The 17,720-nt window shown below is 40.1% G+C and overlaps 1 protein-coding gene across 4 annotated transcripts in view; it reads right to left on the minus strand.

Annotated features, from left to right (window-relative positions):
* Positions 1-8,520: 8,520 nt before the first annotated feature.
* BACH2 (BTB domain and CNC homolog 2) overlaps positions 8,521-17,720 on the minus strand; it is a 407,704-nt gene continuing 398,504 nt past the window's right edge. For all 4 annotated transcript variants that reach the window (XM_027856822.1, XM_027856841.1, XM_027856832.1 and 1 more), the window contains 2 exons: positions 13,885-14,091; positions 8,521-9,470 (listed from right to left, as the gene is read on the minus strand). In XM_027856822.1, coding sequence (XP_027712623.1) covers positions 8,991-9,470; positions 13,885-14,091 — 687 coding nt within the window. In that variant the 3' untranslated portion in view covers positions 8,521-8,990. The remainder of the gene's footprint in view (positions 9,471-13,884; positions 14,092-17,720) is intronic.

The following is a 17,720-nucleotide window of genomic DNA, read 5'->3' on the forward strand; positions in this document are numbered from 1 at the left end:
TCACACAGCTAGTAAGTGTCAAACGTCTGAGGTCACATTTGAACTCAAGTCCTCCAGGGCCGGTGCTCTATCCAACCGCACCACCTAGTTGCCCCTGTATGCTTATTTTGATCAAATGTGATAATGCTTGTAAAGTGCTGTATATGTTAGCCATTACTCTTGTAATTTTGTATATGCTTACATGTGTACATATTGTTTTCCTTGATAGAATGTAAGCTCCCTGAGGGCAGAGATTGCTTCATCCGTCTGTCACCTAGCATAGTGCCACATAGTGCTTGGCTCATAGTAAGTGCTTAATAAAATCTTGTTGATTGACTGCACATGGTGAGCTCTAAATGCTTGTTGGATTTACCCCAAGCTGGGGCTATCTTCCTTTGCAAGGGTTTGGGTAAACAGATCATTCCTAATGAACACTTTCATAGTCTGAATGCACATGACTTTTTCTGAAGTGCTATTAAAATGGATGCCTGGCTTTCTGCCTCCAACTTGAGGAAGTCAGTGAGGTACAGGTACAGGAGAAACATCACTGGGATGAGATTCAAGAGGCCGTGTGTAGGATTCTAGAACTCGATCTGGAAGGGATCCTGGAGGGCACCGGCTGCAACCCTTCTCATTTTACAAGGGAGGAAACTTCTTAGCTCTGTCACTTGCCTATATACAGGACTTGGGACACTCACTCCATCTCTACCACTCTCCTTCCCCCAGTTCTGTTTTCTCATTTATAAAAAGAAGAGTATGTGCTGAGTGACCTCAGAGCTTCATTAGAAGCAGCGAGGTGGTATAGTGCCAAGGCCTGGAGTCAGGAAGACCTGAGTTTAAATACTTCCTCAGGCATTTAATACCAGGGTGACCCCTAGGCAAGTCACAACTTCTGCCTGGCTCAGTTTTCTCATCTGTAAAACTGGGGATAATAATAACAGCACCAACCTCCCAAGGTTGTTGTGAAGATAAATGAGATACCATTTTAAAGCACTTAGCACAGTGCCTGAACATAATAAGTGCTTAATAAATGCTGGTTCCTCTTCCTTTCCCTGTTCCTCCTTCCATAAACATTCTATGTTTAAACATTTCACATTTACTCCATTTAGTAAATGCTTTTGGTCATTCACATTACACACATAAACCTAACTTGTGTTTGTAATACAATCTGAATGGTTATGAAATTAGTGTTCAACAAATTAACAAGGATTTACTACAGAATGCATTTGAGACTATTTTATTTTGAAGTCAGCTAGGTGGCCCAGTGCATAGAATGCTGGGCCTGGAGTCAAGAAGACTTGAGTTCAAATCTAACCTCAGACACTCACGAGCTGTGTGACCCTGGGCAAATAACTTAAACCTGTTTGCCTCAGTTTCCTCAAATGTAAAATGAGCTGGAAAGGAAATGGTAAACTACTCCAGTGTCTTTACAAAAAAAAAAACAACCCAAAATCCAAATGGGGTCATGAAGAGTTGGACGTGACTGCAACTACAGAGCAACAACAAAATTCCTGGAATGGCTCAAAGGAAGTATTGACTGAGAGTCAGTAGAATGGATTTATCTCCTGAGGTCTCCACAATTTTATTTAGTCCCACAATTTTATGACTAGAGTACTTTGAAAAACCAAAATGCTGAGCAAACCAAATATTCTATGTGTTGGGCACATTGTAGCACTGCAGCAATTTTTAATTTAATGAACAAACGAATATATAAATTTGAAGATGACTCTGAACCAATAAATATAACAAAGTTGTACTTTGGCAGAGGGCCTATGGAGGCCTGCAAGTTAGCCACTTTTCAGTTTTCACATATTTCAAATAGGATGATGTCTGGGTTTGTCTGCCTATAAATTTTTAAAGGACCGATTATGATTGTGCATAGGACGCTTTGAAAAATAGACCTTCTTTTTCATGTCACGTGCAAGGTTCATTTTTAATTTTTCACGGAAACCTCTGGCCAAATCTCTTTTTTTGGTCCCTTTCAACTGGTTATCATAAACCTGTCCAAGGTGTCTCGACTATGGAGGACCATCTTGTCTCTTGTTCCCAACATCGATTCCGCTATCTACCAGTTCAACTCATAGTTTCGTTAAGAAAGTCTTCCAGGTTAACTTCATTGATTCTCTCTCAATATTGTGTCCTTTCTCCTCAACTCACTTGTAATTTCTCTTTGTGAGTAATGAGACAAATCTGTCTTATTTATTTCATTAAGCTTCTTGAGGCCAGAAGTTTCTGGAATTGAGAGACCTGGTAAAAATTCAGAATTTTTATCAGTTAATCTGATCAGATTTCATGTTAAACAGGCATGGACTCAAACTAGAGCAAGATAAATGCTCCTAGGGGAAAAGTAAATGTGACCTTGGGCAACTAGGTGGTGCAGCGGTTAGAGCACTGGTCCTGGAAAGACCAGAAAGACCAAAGTTCAAATTTGACCTCAGATACTTACTAGCTATGTGACCCTGGGCAAGTCACTTAACCCCTGACTGCATAGAAATGAAGAAGGAAATGGCAAATCAATCCAGTATCTTTGTCAAGAAAACCCCATGGACAGTTGGTCCACAGGGTCACAAAGAATCAGACATGACTGAACAACAACAGATGTGATTTTACCTTCATTAATAAATTAATACTACACTATTATGTTATTATGAATATGTAATTAATATATACCAATATATTCATGTATAACAAATGTCAGAGGCAGAAGAATCAATTTACAATACATAATGATATGTCTTTATTTCTTCAACAGAAATGGTGTCTAGACAAAATTCAGTTAACACTAGCAATTCAAATGAATGAAAAGGGTTGGGCTTTTTTTTTTTTTTTTGCACAATACTGTATTTACAACGACTAAATGAAGTTTCAATTCATTAGTTCATAGCAATGCTCTTTTTTTCCAAAAAGGTAAAAATTCTTAGTAACAGAGAATAAGCATCAACAGCCATCTCATTTTTACAATAAAAATCACAAGAAACCACAGTCACCTAGAAAAAAAAATAAAGACAAGCTTAAGAACTAGTACAATTAAATGACGCATTGAATTAAGTTACATTAATCGCATAGAATCTGTGTAAAAAGTATGTAGAAAAACACCTGATGTAACCTGTTACAGTCATTGACCAGTTATGAGAGGTACAGAGGATTATACAGGTAGATATGTGTGAAAACTGTCCATACTGTTTGACCTGGGGAGGAAGAGAAGAGGGGCTGCAGCCCCTTGCATACGCTGATAAAACCCTGTTCTGAATATGGCCTCTGAAGTTTGTAAGGCATTTATTAGAGGTGCACTTGTATTGGACTGGTTCTGGAACAAATTCTACAGGTACTCCTGGCCTCGAAATCCAAAGCGATGCTTGAAAGGAATGGTGCTGATATTAGGACAAGCACCCAACGATCCCTGCTGTGTTCACTATCGCTCCTACTTGCTCTTGGAGTGCTCCTGAGTCAGGGCCCTCAAAGGCAGCAATAGTATGCAGACATGCCAAATATATTCTGTTCGAATGTGAGCCAGGTGGGTGGGAATCACACACACACACACACACACACACACACACATATCCATACACACACCACATCACACCCATACATACACACCCCTGTCTCCAGAAATGAAAGAGGTCTGAGAATCACCCTGCTGAGAGAAAACGCTTTGACCAACTCAAGTTGCTTCTACTTTTGTTTTTTCTGGGGCACAGCTCTTTTACCATATACTCCCATCAACTCCACCCTCTTCCACTCCCCCAGGGGGAGCATTTTTTGGCACTACATGTAAGTCTGAGTGAAACATCTGGTTTTGGTGCACTCCTGCTCAGAGAGAGGGCCATTCTTTGATTTGAGGTCAATACTACTGGAATGAAAGTGAAATTCACAGAACTGTTTATTTCATCAGCTGTCAGATTTGGCTAATTACCATGTTACAACATTAAATAAAAACTACTCAAGCTGACCCCCCTCACCAAAGTGGTTTTCTTCACAAAATGGCAATGTTTTATGCTTACAATTAAAAACATGTCACTGATATTAGTTTAGTATAAATATCATCTACCATGGTGGAGTGTAGGAAAATACTATACATTTACTTTTTGTTGCAAGCTATGTTGTTGCACTGTCAGATCAATAATTTATCCCCAATCCGCCATAATAGGTCTTTTCTATATACATATATTCTTTGCACACACATACGTATGTTCATGTATATTGGATTCTACAGCATCAGCAATGATGCCTGGGTCATAAAATAGTTCGGGTTGTATTATAAATACACATACATATACATATTATACACAAAGCACACACACACACACACACATACTTTCTACATGGATGCTAGATCCACATAGACTGAATCACACTAAGGACTGCTTTGCCAGAAACATAACCTAAAACAAAAACCATAATGTCAGAAGAAAATACTAGCTCACAACAGAGTATATACATTATCTATATTAAAAAATGTCCTGTAGCTATTGTATCTTCAGCAGGATCTGTAACGTTTATGTGTGGCATGTAGCTGCCACAAGCAATCCCTGCTTCTGCAAGAAATTCACCTCCACTGGGAAAACTTCAGAAGTAATTACTGCGCATGTATTCCCAGTGAGTCAAGGATAGAACCACAGGCCACCCTAAGCTGTGCCAATGGTGTTTGGCTGGTTTGAAAAGACTTAATAAACAATTCTTAGATTAAATTGGGGTGGGGTGAAGAGGGTGCAGTCAGCAGAACTATGTAGGACAAAGATAGGGGATGATACCTTGTGAAAACTTGAAAAGTACACTTTAGGAGGATTCTGGCTTTTTTTTTTTAAACCTTTCTCTTATTTCCAATTTTAACAGTCAGGAACCTGTACTTCATCTAAAATGTGTTGTGGATTCCAACAACAGGACGTTCTGGGTTTATTAAAGGGACTGTTTTCTTACAGGGTCATAATTGTACGTGTGTGTGTGTGTGTGTGTGTGTGTGTGTATGTGTGTGTTTAAAACTGGCAATTAAAAAGCATTTAAAATAGCTAGAAAATTTGCATTGGACCTTTCCACAGCAGTGATGAATTTAACATTAGAGATACTTCTTCTACACCAATTAATCTAATGCAATTACTGTTGCTAGTCTCCACTCTCCTTTTAAAAAGAGAAGTAGTAGTTGGCTTACTAATCACTATGGTTAGCCTTTGTAATACTACATTTTTACTTCCTTGGGAAAACAATAATATAAGGATTAAATCCAAAAATATAGTGCATCTTAAAAGCAGCATACCCTTAGAAAGACATTTAATAAATTACTTGTACATTATACAAAATAATAGTCTTCTACTGCAGCATCAACTCTGATGCCTGAGTCATCATATATTAGGAAGTCCACGACATAAATATTAGGATGTCCTAGTAACTTGACTAAGAATTTTTCTTTTTCTTCTCTAACCAATTTGTTCCAGAATCAGTGTGCGATGGAGTTCTGTCTTATTCAAGGCACCCTCAGAGAATGTGCAGAAACAAAATACATACTGCAAAGCATTTGCGTGACAATAGCACAATAAGCTTAAATGAAATGAGGTTTTTCTGGCGATACAGGGAGCATGGAGAAGGCAGATGAAAAGGGAACACTAAGCTGGGGTGAGATCTGCCTACTTATTGCTGTTGCCCCAATTATTGGTTGTCCCATGGATGGAAGCCACTTGGAATCTGAAGTAGATACCACTAGAACTTTGGCCATGGATAAGGGGTGGTTTTTTCTTTATTTTGGAAGGAAGGGATTTCAAAAACACAATTATAGACTTTAATTTTGTGTAAGTTGTTTTTCTCACTGTTACTTTTACTTTTTTTTTTTTTAAATTTTGAGTGGAGGGGGAGAGGAAAAAGGGTAATCAATTTTTGATCTGGAAATTCTCTGTACTGCATGGGAGCCAATTCAGATTCAGTCCCATATCTAGTCCTCCCAAGGGTCTCCCTTTTAAGTCTCTCCAAATGAATCAGTAACAGATTTGATAAGCACATGGTTCAGAATAGCCAAAACCACATCTATAGCATCTGAACAATTACATGAAATCAGTTACTTCATGGGGTGAATACATATAATTTAAAAAAAGGATCCCCAAAAGCTGAAAAAGCCTTTTTCCCCCTTGACCAATAGTTTTCATCAATAGTTCCCACGGCAAAGGTTGGGTTAGTAGACAGTCAAGGGAGGGAAAAAAATAAACAGATTCACCATCAGCGAGAGCCAGGTTGGAACCAAATAGCTGCAGCACAAGGTCTGTGGGTGTTTAAAAGTAACAAGAACAATAATACGCACAAAGGATGGAATGAGGTCAAGACTACCAGTTGCACATGAGTTGTGAATTGGGTAAAATCATGTCAAGAAGCTGGTGCAGACTTGGTTATTTATATATTCATAGAACAGTAAAAACAAAACCAAAAACAAAAAAAGAGGAGGTCATTAAAAAAAGGCAACAACAAAAATAGTTTAAAAAATACTGTCAGCTGACCCCCTCCTGATAACAAAAACCTATGAAGTGATCATGTGATTCACATTTAGTTTAAAATTCTTGCTGTCACCATTGTCTCCCACAAATGAAAACCTTATGGTGAAGTAAAGAATTACTTTACAAGGTCAAGAAATTCCAACAACAACAATAACAACAACAAATAAGAAAAAAATGAATTATCCATAGAGGGCCTTATAAAAAACTGTTTCAGTCATACACACACACACACACACACACACAAACACACACACACACACACATACACATAAAAACAAAAACTTAGAGGCAGGTCTTCAAAAAGAAAGAATTTTAAAAGAAAAGGCTTTTTTTTTTTTCCTACTGTGTGAATCAACAGTTTCTGGCATCCATACATATTTAAACATTTAGAGCTAGTATTTTGTACAGAAAAAGTTAATACTAAAACATATGTTATTATGGTTTCACTTTTCGCCTACGTTTTATACTAACTTCCCCCTTTTACATGCGGCTTTAATATTATCCAAACAGTGGCACAAATAAAGAACCAAAAATCAGCCACTTAGCCCCCGATGACCCCTCCCACCCTAGCCCCATATCAAACCATACACAATTCTCCTCCAGAGCCAGACTGTAGCCACGGGGTCAAGGGGTGTTAAGCAAGACCACGGCATTCATGAGTGTCCATGTTCATGATGTCATAAAAGTATCACTGGAGTGAGGGAGCTGATTCCTCCTCCTAAGGAAAGATGCTGAGCTACTGAGTGCCTGAAGAGAAACACCGGTGCACACCTCATGTGTAAACGTTTGCACCAGAGGAGAACATCATCCCTCTGTGCTGAGGAAAAGCTGCTCTCTTTATGCAGATGTGCACAGCCAACCAGTTTTGTAGCAAAAGAAGAAAAATGCCATTAGGAAGAGTTCTGGTATTGTCTTGCCTAAAGCCTCATAATGAGCTATGGACATACTTGGGCAGCAGGACAGTGAAATAACCTCAAAACACAACTCAATGCACTTGGAGGAGGAAGGGAGGGAAAAAAAAACTCTTCTGCCTATGCCAGGAGGAGGCTTTGGGCTTGCAACTGCACTACTGTCTCTCCTATTTGGGGCATGTTTGCTTCACTGGCCCTTCGGACCATTCAAAGACCAGCCATTGGTTCAATGAATCTACAGATCAACCAATTGCTTCAGTCATCTCCAAGGAGATTGACCTTCTCAAAGGTAGTTGGGTTGATGGCCATGACTTCAAAAGAGAAGATCCTATAACAGAACCCTTCAGAGAATAAGTAGTGACCAACCACAACTTACTTCCTTAGGGAAGAAAACAGAACTTGGTTTCTAGACACCAACACCTACAGAATCCTGGTGTAAAATCATGGATGGATGTTCTGTTACTGATGCATTTTTCAAGTGGGATGCCCAAACTCTCTCCCCACCTAAGAATTCGGACATCAAGCATCCATCACTAACTAGATGCATTTAAAATTTGCTTGAGGAAAGGGAAGGGAGGGGGCTAAGGAGTTGAAATACAAAAATATTCAAGCAGATTATCATCTACAAATTGGAGGGTGAATTCATTATTTGGCAAGATTGTTTCTCCTACATAATTATCACCTGAGTGCTTTTTTAATTACCTAAAATGTTTTACTTTTTTTAAACTATAAAGCAAATAATATACAGTATACTCGAGTTATACTGAAGTTACAACTTCATTTATGAAAATAGGTTTGACCCCAAACTCAGTGCAAGTGGCAAAGTTGACCATTACTGTACAGTATCTGCAAGAAAAAAAATCCACAATGCTCAGATGGCACCATTTGTTTGTGCCCAAAATTAAACAAAACAAAACAAAAACTCTGCAATCAACTCTCAAATAAGCTTTCAATGTTGATTTTTCCATAAATAAGTACAAACTGAGTAATATTGATGAACTATGAACCAAGAAAAAAATCACTGCCATAACAAGTTACCAAACTACTTCTAGCATCAAAGGCAAACAAAAAAAAAAAAAAAGGAAAAAGAAAAAAAAGGAATGTTGGAACTTGTTTATACGTTAGAAATGAAAGTTTCCAGTTTTAGGATGAGAAAATTGAGGCATGCAGGGACTTTTGCATATGGAGATATATTTTTATATATTATATATATTATATGTACAGTTTAGTTATAAAACTTTGATGTGTATAGAAGCTGTCTTCAATGAAAAAAAATTGAACATTCAGAGGAAATTCCTGAGATAGGGTTTTGTGACATGGGCCACTGAGAAAATAATCTGTGGTTGGGTCCTCAGAGGTGTTATGTCCATCCCTGTTAAGATTGAAATTAACATTTAAAAACAGACAGTGTTGCCACTGTTTGAGTTCCCTGCCTGGGCAAGGGATAGCACCATTGTGAAGATAACTAGGTAACTCCTGCTTGTAGGGAGGAGGAAATACTTAAAAACAGTATTGCTGCTAAGACCACTGTAGTGTGCACCAAATTCGTTCTTCTAGACAACAAATGAACTGGCCACAGGCTGACTGACGAACATTTGTCTGGGTGGGGATGTCAGGGCCCAAGTCACTAGGTATAATCTTTCCTGGGCTGTTCGTCTGTTGTACATTTATCAGTCATTTCCTGGCAGAAGTCCACGGTCACTGTTTGGCTCCTTGGTTCTAGAGACGGCCCTCTCTCTGAGTATGTACCTTGGTCAACTCCATCCAACCTCCTCCCAGCTGTACAATTCTCTGACACATTGTTGGGCAGCCAGGGAGTCCCAAGGGGCATGGTGCCCTGATCCAAGCAGCACTGCATGCTTTCCCCTACACACTGGGATGCTGCTAGATTTTGCTCCATGGCAGTGGGCGAAGGGTTAATACTGGTGGCTGTGGGGAGATCCATTGGCCTGAGGACAGGGCAATACCGGTGCAAGGCTTGGATTTGCTCAGGGCTCTGGATATCTCGGCACACTTCTTGGGAAAGACAGGAGAAGTTATCTAAGAGTTCCCCCATGCATGCTTTCAGCTGGTTTCTTTCGGATAACAGTTTTTCTTTCTCGCATACCTGGGGAAACAGAACCAAAGTGAAGGTTTGCATGGAACTGTGCCCCACCCAGGTAACATTTCCAGTGAACTTGTGACATCCTCGTTTGTGTCTGTGACATCCTGAGTTGTAATATAACCTGTGTGCATCAGACGAACTGGGACCACATTCTGGAGATCTCACACTACTCTGTGTATACATCCAATACTTGATTAACTAGATTCCTTAGGGAGTGGTTGAACTTTCTGGTTCCTAGGTAGGAAATCAGCAAATTCTCTTTGTTTACAACCTAATGATTAAATATCTTTTTATAATGAATCAGTAGACTTTTCTGCCTTAGTAAGTACAGTATACTGAACATGGTTGTTGATTTTTTTTTGGGGGGGGAGGAAAAGAAAAGGTTTGTTAGTTAAGGACTGTGCAGTGCCTGAAGGTCCTTTATTCTCGTTTTCTAGTTCTATACATGTAGCTACATCGGAAAGGAAGCATGCTCATGGAAATAGCACTGGATTTGGTCCCAAAGGACCTGGGTTCAAGTCTCAGTTCTGCCTCTCTCTATGTCCTGGGGCAAGCAACTCGATCCCTCTGGGCTTCCATTTTCTTATCCGTAAAACAAGGAGTTTGGACTCTAAGGTCCTTTCCAAATTTAAATCTGTAGTGCTGCAATTTTGTGTGGGGAGCTAGTCAGGAAATACCAAAGGAAAAAAAAAAGGAATTTCCAAAAAATCAGCTTGTATTCTTACAGAAGTAGCTGAGGCATAGTGAAAAGAGGATGGGACTTGAAGGCGGAAGACCTGGGTTTGAATTGCAGCTCTACCAATTGATAGCTGTGTGACCTGAGGCAAGTCACTTAACCTTTATAAGCCTCAGTTTCTCACCTGAAAATGTGGATAATATTATTTGGCCTGTCTACTTTACACCGCTGTCATGAGGTTCAAATGCAATGATGTACTATAAAATTCCCCATCAGTCATAAAGTTCTTGACATGTTAGTTATTATTATGGCTTCTTGACCCTTTTTTATCAAAGTAGAACAAACATACAAAGCAAAATAGTCTTGTTAATCAAAAAATTTCACCAAAAATACATGAAAGAAGAAAAGGGCTAGAGAAGTTTTAACATACAAATGGAATTCAACAGCACAGTGTGACCAGAGATCTGATTAGATAGGATGCAGAAGGGTAAGTGTGGGTGGGTGAGTGAGTGAGTGAGTGAGTGAGTGAGTGAGTGAGTGTGTGTGTGTGTGTGTGTGTGTGTGTGTGTAATAAATGAAGTTACATTTCAATACTCACTTTGAAGATCTATAATGTCACCAGTGTGGATACTTACCTTAATGCAAATAGCAACTCTGATAATTTGGTAGATTGTTTTTTGAGAGATGCTGTGGTGGAAAAACTTCATTACCTTGTAGCTAACTTGGTAATGACCCTTTTCATACAGGCTAGTCCTTAGACAAGAGATGTCTAGTCTGTCCCTAGGCCTCCTCCACTTGAAGCCCTTCAAGCATGGCAGGACTGACCAAAACCTGAACTCCCCTGGCAGTCTTTGAGAATCCAGGGCTCCCTCTATACCACAATGAAGTCTAAGAGGAGGAGGGCTTTAATGGAGGAAATTTCTTCCTCAGTCTAAAAGCCATGTTAGGATAACGTCCAAGTGTAGCTATTGAATTCTGTTTGTACATTGTATTAATTCTGTTTGTACACTGAACACTCTCTAGTCCTTTCCCTCTCCCAGTGAAATTTTGATTAAACAGAACCTTTTTTTGTATACTTAATCTACATTTATGATAAAGAGACCTGGGGCAGTAATTATAGATAATGCTGTCACCAATTCAAACCGGCAGCTTTCACAACCACTATCTGTAGCTGTGGTTAAACATTTCCTCTCCTTGGGCCTCAGTTTCCTCATTAGTAAAATGAGAGGGACTGGGTTAGATGACCTATAAGGTCCCTTCCAGGACTAACATTCTATGACTATAGGATCATTGAAATGCGCTGACTGGTCATGTACATGGTCTTTTTTGTTTTGTGAATGTGGGAATGGCCTAAAGTCAACATAGTAGCTTCATTTGGGGGGCTTTTAAGAATGGCTGGATCAGTATTTACAGGTACAGTCACAGTTATGTCTGTCATTAAATGCTGGAGGTTTTGATATAAGCCACATGACAACTACTAATAGGCTTACAAATGAAAGCTCTCCTCCACAGTTTTAGATTCTGGACTCCCCTTTCTGTACTAAATCAGTCTGTGAGAGTGGCCCCGCCTGGCTCCCCTGCCAGTGTGACAGCTCCAGAAAAGTCCTCTCCTTTTTTCCGCATGCTGGGGAGCCCTTCCTTTGGGGCTGTGCCAATCACTGTTTTCTCTGGGCAGCTACCAAGCACAGCTGGATTCATCCCTTTGGCACTAGCAGCGCCTCGTTTTCTCAGTTGGTGCCAGGCTTGACAGTGGCAAGAAAGCTGTGGTGACTGACACAGCAATCTGTGTGTAGGAGGCACCACGCAAGGATGGCTTACCTACCATTTGGAGAGTAAGCTTTTACACCCTGCTAGTTGTCTCCAAGCAAGGACTGCCTCACAGAAGGGCAACAGAAAGGATAAGGAGGAAATGTAAAAGGCTGTAGGAAGTGAGCGGACTTCACAATTAGTTCCACAGCAACTAAGCCCTATCTCTGTCAATACTGGCAGATGGTGCTTAGCACAGTGCCTGGCACACAGTAGGTGCTTAATAAATGTTTATTACCTAGTTGATCTGATGTCTATAGGTCACGCCATCGGGTATTGGTCATCATACCCTGGGCAGACAGGGATGTCTTTGGCCTCTCGTGCCCTTCTCTTTGGTACCCTTGCCAACCTCTTCCAAATTAGAAACAGCAGGGAGAGTGTGTGTGTGTGTGTGTGTGCGCGCGTGTGCGTGCATGCGTGTGTGTGTGCGTGTGTGTGTGTGTATAAGGGAAAGACAAAGGAAGGGAGGAGATGGAAAGAAAAGGAGAGGCAAGGGGGAAAAGAGGGAGAGAGGAGGAGAGGAAAGATGAATATCAAGCAAGCAGAAACCCAAGAAAGAAAATGAATCCTTATGTGGAGAATGTGAGAGAAAGGAAATGCAATCTGGCAGGCAGGGTGGCCATGTGTGTCTGAGAGATTTACACAGGGAAAGGGCACCTGCTAAAATATTTATAAATTTACCAAGAAAACATGTTTAAAAAATGAAAAATAAACAGATGTAGACATGTAACTTGAGAGAAATACATTAGGCAAGTTTGCAAAAGCTGTGTGGCGTGTGCTGGAGACGAAGAATTCTGAGGGGGTGAATGGGGGATAGGAAGGACCCAAAGAACTTTGGAAAAGTTGGAGCTTTCTGGCCTCCACACAAAGCCTGGATCAGAGTAGGGGAATGAGTCTCTTGTGCCGTGCAAAGGATAGCAAAGTTTCCTGGCTTTCACCCTCAGTAGAGGAGGCATCCCTAGGAGAAGCTAGGGATAGGGTGACTGGAGTGATGATCTGACCAGGGCCCGCAGGGAGAACACAGCTAGCCTAGTACACCATTAATTAAACTGGTATTGTGGAGATGAGCAAAATGTTCAGTGAGAACTTCCAAGTAGGGGAACATGCGTTTGTGTGCTACTTCCTCAACGGGGACACTGAGGCTGAGTGTACTTTTTTACACTGATTATAAAGCATTTAAGAGCTTCTCCTGCTTTTCAAGTGGTTTCACTTGTCTGCTTGATTTTTATCAAGCCAGAGACTTAAAATAAGGCAAAAGGCTGCCTGAGGCATAGTAACAGGGAGATGTCATGGCAATTGTGTATGATGCAATGTTGATACATCTTTCACTTCCCAGGTTAATGCAGACATAGCCTCAGTAATGGGCTCCACTATTTGACTCTTTGGAAATGTGGGGATGAATGCAGAATTTTACAGAACTGAGGCTGACTCTTAGTCTGAGGTTTAGTTGTCTTGGAAGGAAAGGAGCTTAGCACTGTGAGTGGCAGTGAACTTTGAACTCTATCTTTCTTCACTGCAAGAGAATGAATGAGATACTCTTAAGCATGTAGAATGGGACATCTGTTTGTGAATGACATAGAATCATAGGTATTAGAGCTGGAAAAGATCTTATGAGATCATCTTGTCTAGACCTCTGCCTTGAATCAGGTGAGCTATCAATAGCCCCTTTTTTATAGGTAAATTTGAAAAAGAATTATCTTTATATAAATAATAAAGCCCATGGGATGCTATTAGCATTTTGTATACATACAAACACCTGAAGCTATAATTTGCTTTTGGGCCATTATTTTAAAATAAAATTAAAAGATCATAATCCTCTCCTGGATGCTGGCCTCTTTTGACATTTCCCTTTATTCTTGCCTTCACTATCCAACTTTTCCAGCAATCCTGGAGATTTCCAATTGCAGAGCAAGGGGACAGAGTGGCCCAACTCACCAACTTCCGTATTTCACATTCCAAATTCTGAATGCAGTCCAGTTTCCTTTTGCGGCAGCGTTGAGCTGCAATTCGATTCTTGCTACGTCGGCGAACATCATGAATGAACTCTAACTGTTCTGAGGTTAACTTGTGCATCTTTATCATCATCTGGAAGTCGTTTCTTGGAAGATCTGTGATTTGATCGACAGGAAACGGAAGTTTGACCTGAAACCAAGGATGAAGATCATTAGCTATCACAGTATGACTACTGTATATTTCTAACAGATAAAACATTCTCCCCAAAATGTCAATGTCACCTTCATGAGGTTACAAAATTAGTGAAGATAAGTTGGAAAATGAATCTATTGCTAGTTTAGAGCTTAAGTGAGGGACAGCAGCTTCACATTTTTAAATATAAGGGAATTCCAAGATTTAGGTTAAACATAAATAGCTAAGGGAGAACACAAAGCAAGCACAAACACATACGCTGTGTTTGATTGTCACTGGAGCCTATGGAAGAAAATGATGCTGAATAGACTGGAATGAGGAGACTTTTCAAATGACATAGTACTTTTATCCTAATCTAATCCAACAAGTATTTAATTAAGCTCTCACTAGGTACATAAGGCAGTGAGAAGGAACACTGGCTACAAAGTCAAGATGGCCCTAGGCTCAAGTCACACCTCTGACACTACCTGGGTGTGACACTGGTTAAGTCCTTTCCCTTTTCTAGGTCTCAGTTTCTTCATCTACAAAACAAGAGGTTTGGACTAGCCTTATAATGCTATGATCCTTCCCTCAAGTAGTTTCTATTTTACTGTGGGGAAATAACACCTACACAGGTAAGTATGTACATGATCAGGAAAAGCTTCATCTGAGCCTTGCATGAAATTAGGGCATTCTAAGAGGTGGAGGTGAAGGAGAAGGTGCAATTCAGGCATAGGATAGAGCCTGTCTAAAGGCAGACAGAAGGCTGAATCTGGAGAACAGCATGAAGGCCTGTTAGGGCTAGAATGTATAGTGAAGGAGAATAATGTGAAATAAGTCTCATTAATACTAATTTAAATGGGTTATTCTAGTAATCCTTATGAAATCACTAGCCATATACAAAGTATCAATTAAGGTAACGCTTGAGCACCAAACAGTTGAACAAATGGGCACTCAACAATGTGTTGCAGTTAGCTTATACCTGCTTAAGATCTGATTGTTAAATTTTTATACCTAAGAAATTGGCAAACACTACAAATCAGGGTTTATTATTCTTTTGATTGTGATAGAGTGATGGAGAAAATGTTAATAATGCAGGATAAACTTAAAAGTGTGTTCTGTGTACCTTCCCGTCATCCCCACCCCCAAATTGATTGTTCAGCATTAATCAGCACATCCCTGCAGGTATCTAACACTTTGGAGAAACTGGAAGGCTTAACTTCCTAGTTCTTTCCTCTGGGGTCAAGCACAGTACCTCATCCATCTTCCATGTGTCAACCCTCAAATACTTGAAGACAACTAACATTCAGCATTCCTCGTCTTCCAAGTCATCTTTTCTCCAGGCTAAATATCCCTGGGTTCCTTCAACTGGTCTCAATATGGCCTGGTTTCTAGTCCCATCACCTTCCTGTTTACTCTCTTCTGGGTATAATCCAGTTCACTAATATTCTTTTAAAAAATGTGTCATGGAGAACCGTACATAATACTCCAGTTGTTGTATGATCAGAGTAAAGTGCAGTGGACTTTATGACCCTGGACACTATGCCTCTATGAACACAATCTGCCTCCAACGCTGAAGCAATATGGAAATTTGAGTTGTTTATCTCAACTAAATTGGCACTATCATTCTAGCCTGCCAAGGCTTCTCTACCCTGATTCTGTTGTCTAACCCGACAGCTATTATTACCAGTGAAAGATAATCATCACACTTTATATTTATATAGCATTATATAAATGCTATGCTATTAGTTACCATGAGCCTCGAGGATTAGCTTGTTTGGTTTTCACGATAACTCTGGTAGGTAGATATGAGGTACAACTCACATTGCCCTCATTTTCGTGGAGGGGGAATTGAGGTATGAAGAGGCTAGATGACTAATGGGATCAAAGGAATTAGAGCTATAAGGGACCTTGGAGACCAGCCACTTCAATGCCCTCATTTTATTTTTATTTTAATATTTTATTTTTTTCCAATTACATGTAAAGAAAGTTTTCAACATTCACTTTTATAAGATTTTGATTTTCCAACTTTTTTTCTCCTCTCCCCTCTCCCCAAGAGGGCAAGCTATCTGATAAACAAATTTCCACATTAGTCATGTTGTGAAAGAAAAATAAGAACAAAAGGGAAAAACCAAGAGATAGAAAAAAAGAGAGAAAATAGAATGCTTTAATCTGCATTCTGACTCCATAGGTCTTTCTCTGGACGTGGAGAGTATTTTCCATCATGAGTCTTTTGGAGATGTCTTAAATCACTGTAATGCTGCAACCCTCTCATTTTAAAGATGAGGATGTTGAGGCCCAGAAGTGAAGTGAGAGGCCCAAAGCCACACAGCCCTAAGTGATGGGGCTGGAAGTAGAACCTTGGCCTTCTGCCTTCAACACCAGTGGTCTTTCTGTTCCAATATGCCTGCTTGCATATGTGCACATGTCAGGTATCCCAGGGTTTTAATTCTATTGGATTCATTGGTAGACTGGTACTACAGTTCCTAACTATTTTTTTTGCCAGCCAAGGCAGTCAAATTATTTTTCCCCCTAAAGTTAGAACATAATCTCCTAGAGGGCAGAAACTGTTTTCTCTGTATTCTGTAAAGTATCTAGTTATTACAATGCCCTGCCTGGAGGGATGCTGATTGATGAAGACGGGGATAGGAGTGGGACTTGTGATTCCATGGGCAGCTGGGTAACACAGTAGGATAGAATACTGGGCCTGGAATCCGGAAGACTCATCTTCCTGACTTCAAATAAGACCTCAGGCACTTACTACCTGTTTGCCTCAGTTTCCTCATCTGTAAGAAGGAAAAGGCAAACCACTCCAGTATCTTTGCCAAGAAAACCCCACAAGAGGTCACAAAAAGTTGGACACGATTGAAAATGACTTAACAATGACAACAAAGAAAGAAGCTCTTGGTGAGGAAATCCCTCTACCAATGCAGGTTGAAACCTCTGAAACTTCCAGTCTCAGAAAGTTACCTAACATAATTGAGAGGAAGCGACTTGCTCAGCGTCACATATCGAGTATGTCAGGGCTGAGAGAGGCAACATTGTGTGGTAGATAGATAAGAGAACTGCCCTTGTAGTCAGGACCACCTCTGAGTAACTGATGACACCCTCCTTAAAGTTCTTCCTTGATGCCATGTCAAGGTGTGGAGGTGATCCTCAGTCCTTAAAGGCAGGTAGAGTACAATCTCTGATGGGTGGAAAGATTTTGATTGGTGATGTGGCAATGTGTGTCTGCCCACTGGGAACTGGCCTGGCTAAGTACTGAGGGGCACATTACCAGGAAACTGGCTGCCTCATGATCAAGTTTATTGGCCACAGCATCTCATCAAGATCCTCTACTAAGGGATGGAGGAGCTGCAATCGAGGTCAATGGAAGATGTATCCTCACTGATGAAATAATGGCTCTTATGAAGTGAAAAGATCAAAGAATCGTGATAAAACTGAATGCAACAATTTCACAAACTCACAATTTCATATACTAGCCTCTTTTTTTTTGTTCCTTACATATTGAAATATTTAGATTGGTTCATGATCAAAAAGTTCATCATAAAAAATGAAAATAAATAAAAGTGAGTTCATACAAAGCCAAGTTTGGCAAAAGCCTAAGGGAGTAGGTTCTCTTGCATGCTTCACTAGTGAAGGATTCG

Source organism: Vombatus ursinus, unplaced genomic scaffold (genome assembly GCF_900497805.2).
Source record: "Vombatus ursinus unplaced genomic scaffold, bare-nosed wombat genome assembly UNPS02000582.1, whole genome shotgun sequence".
Lineage (NCBI taxonomy): Eukaryota > Metazoa > Chordata > Mammalia > Diprotodontia > Vombatidae > Vombatus > Vombatus ursinus.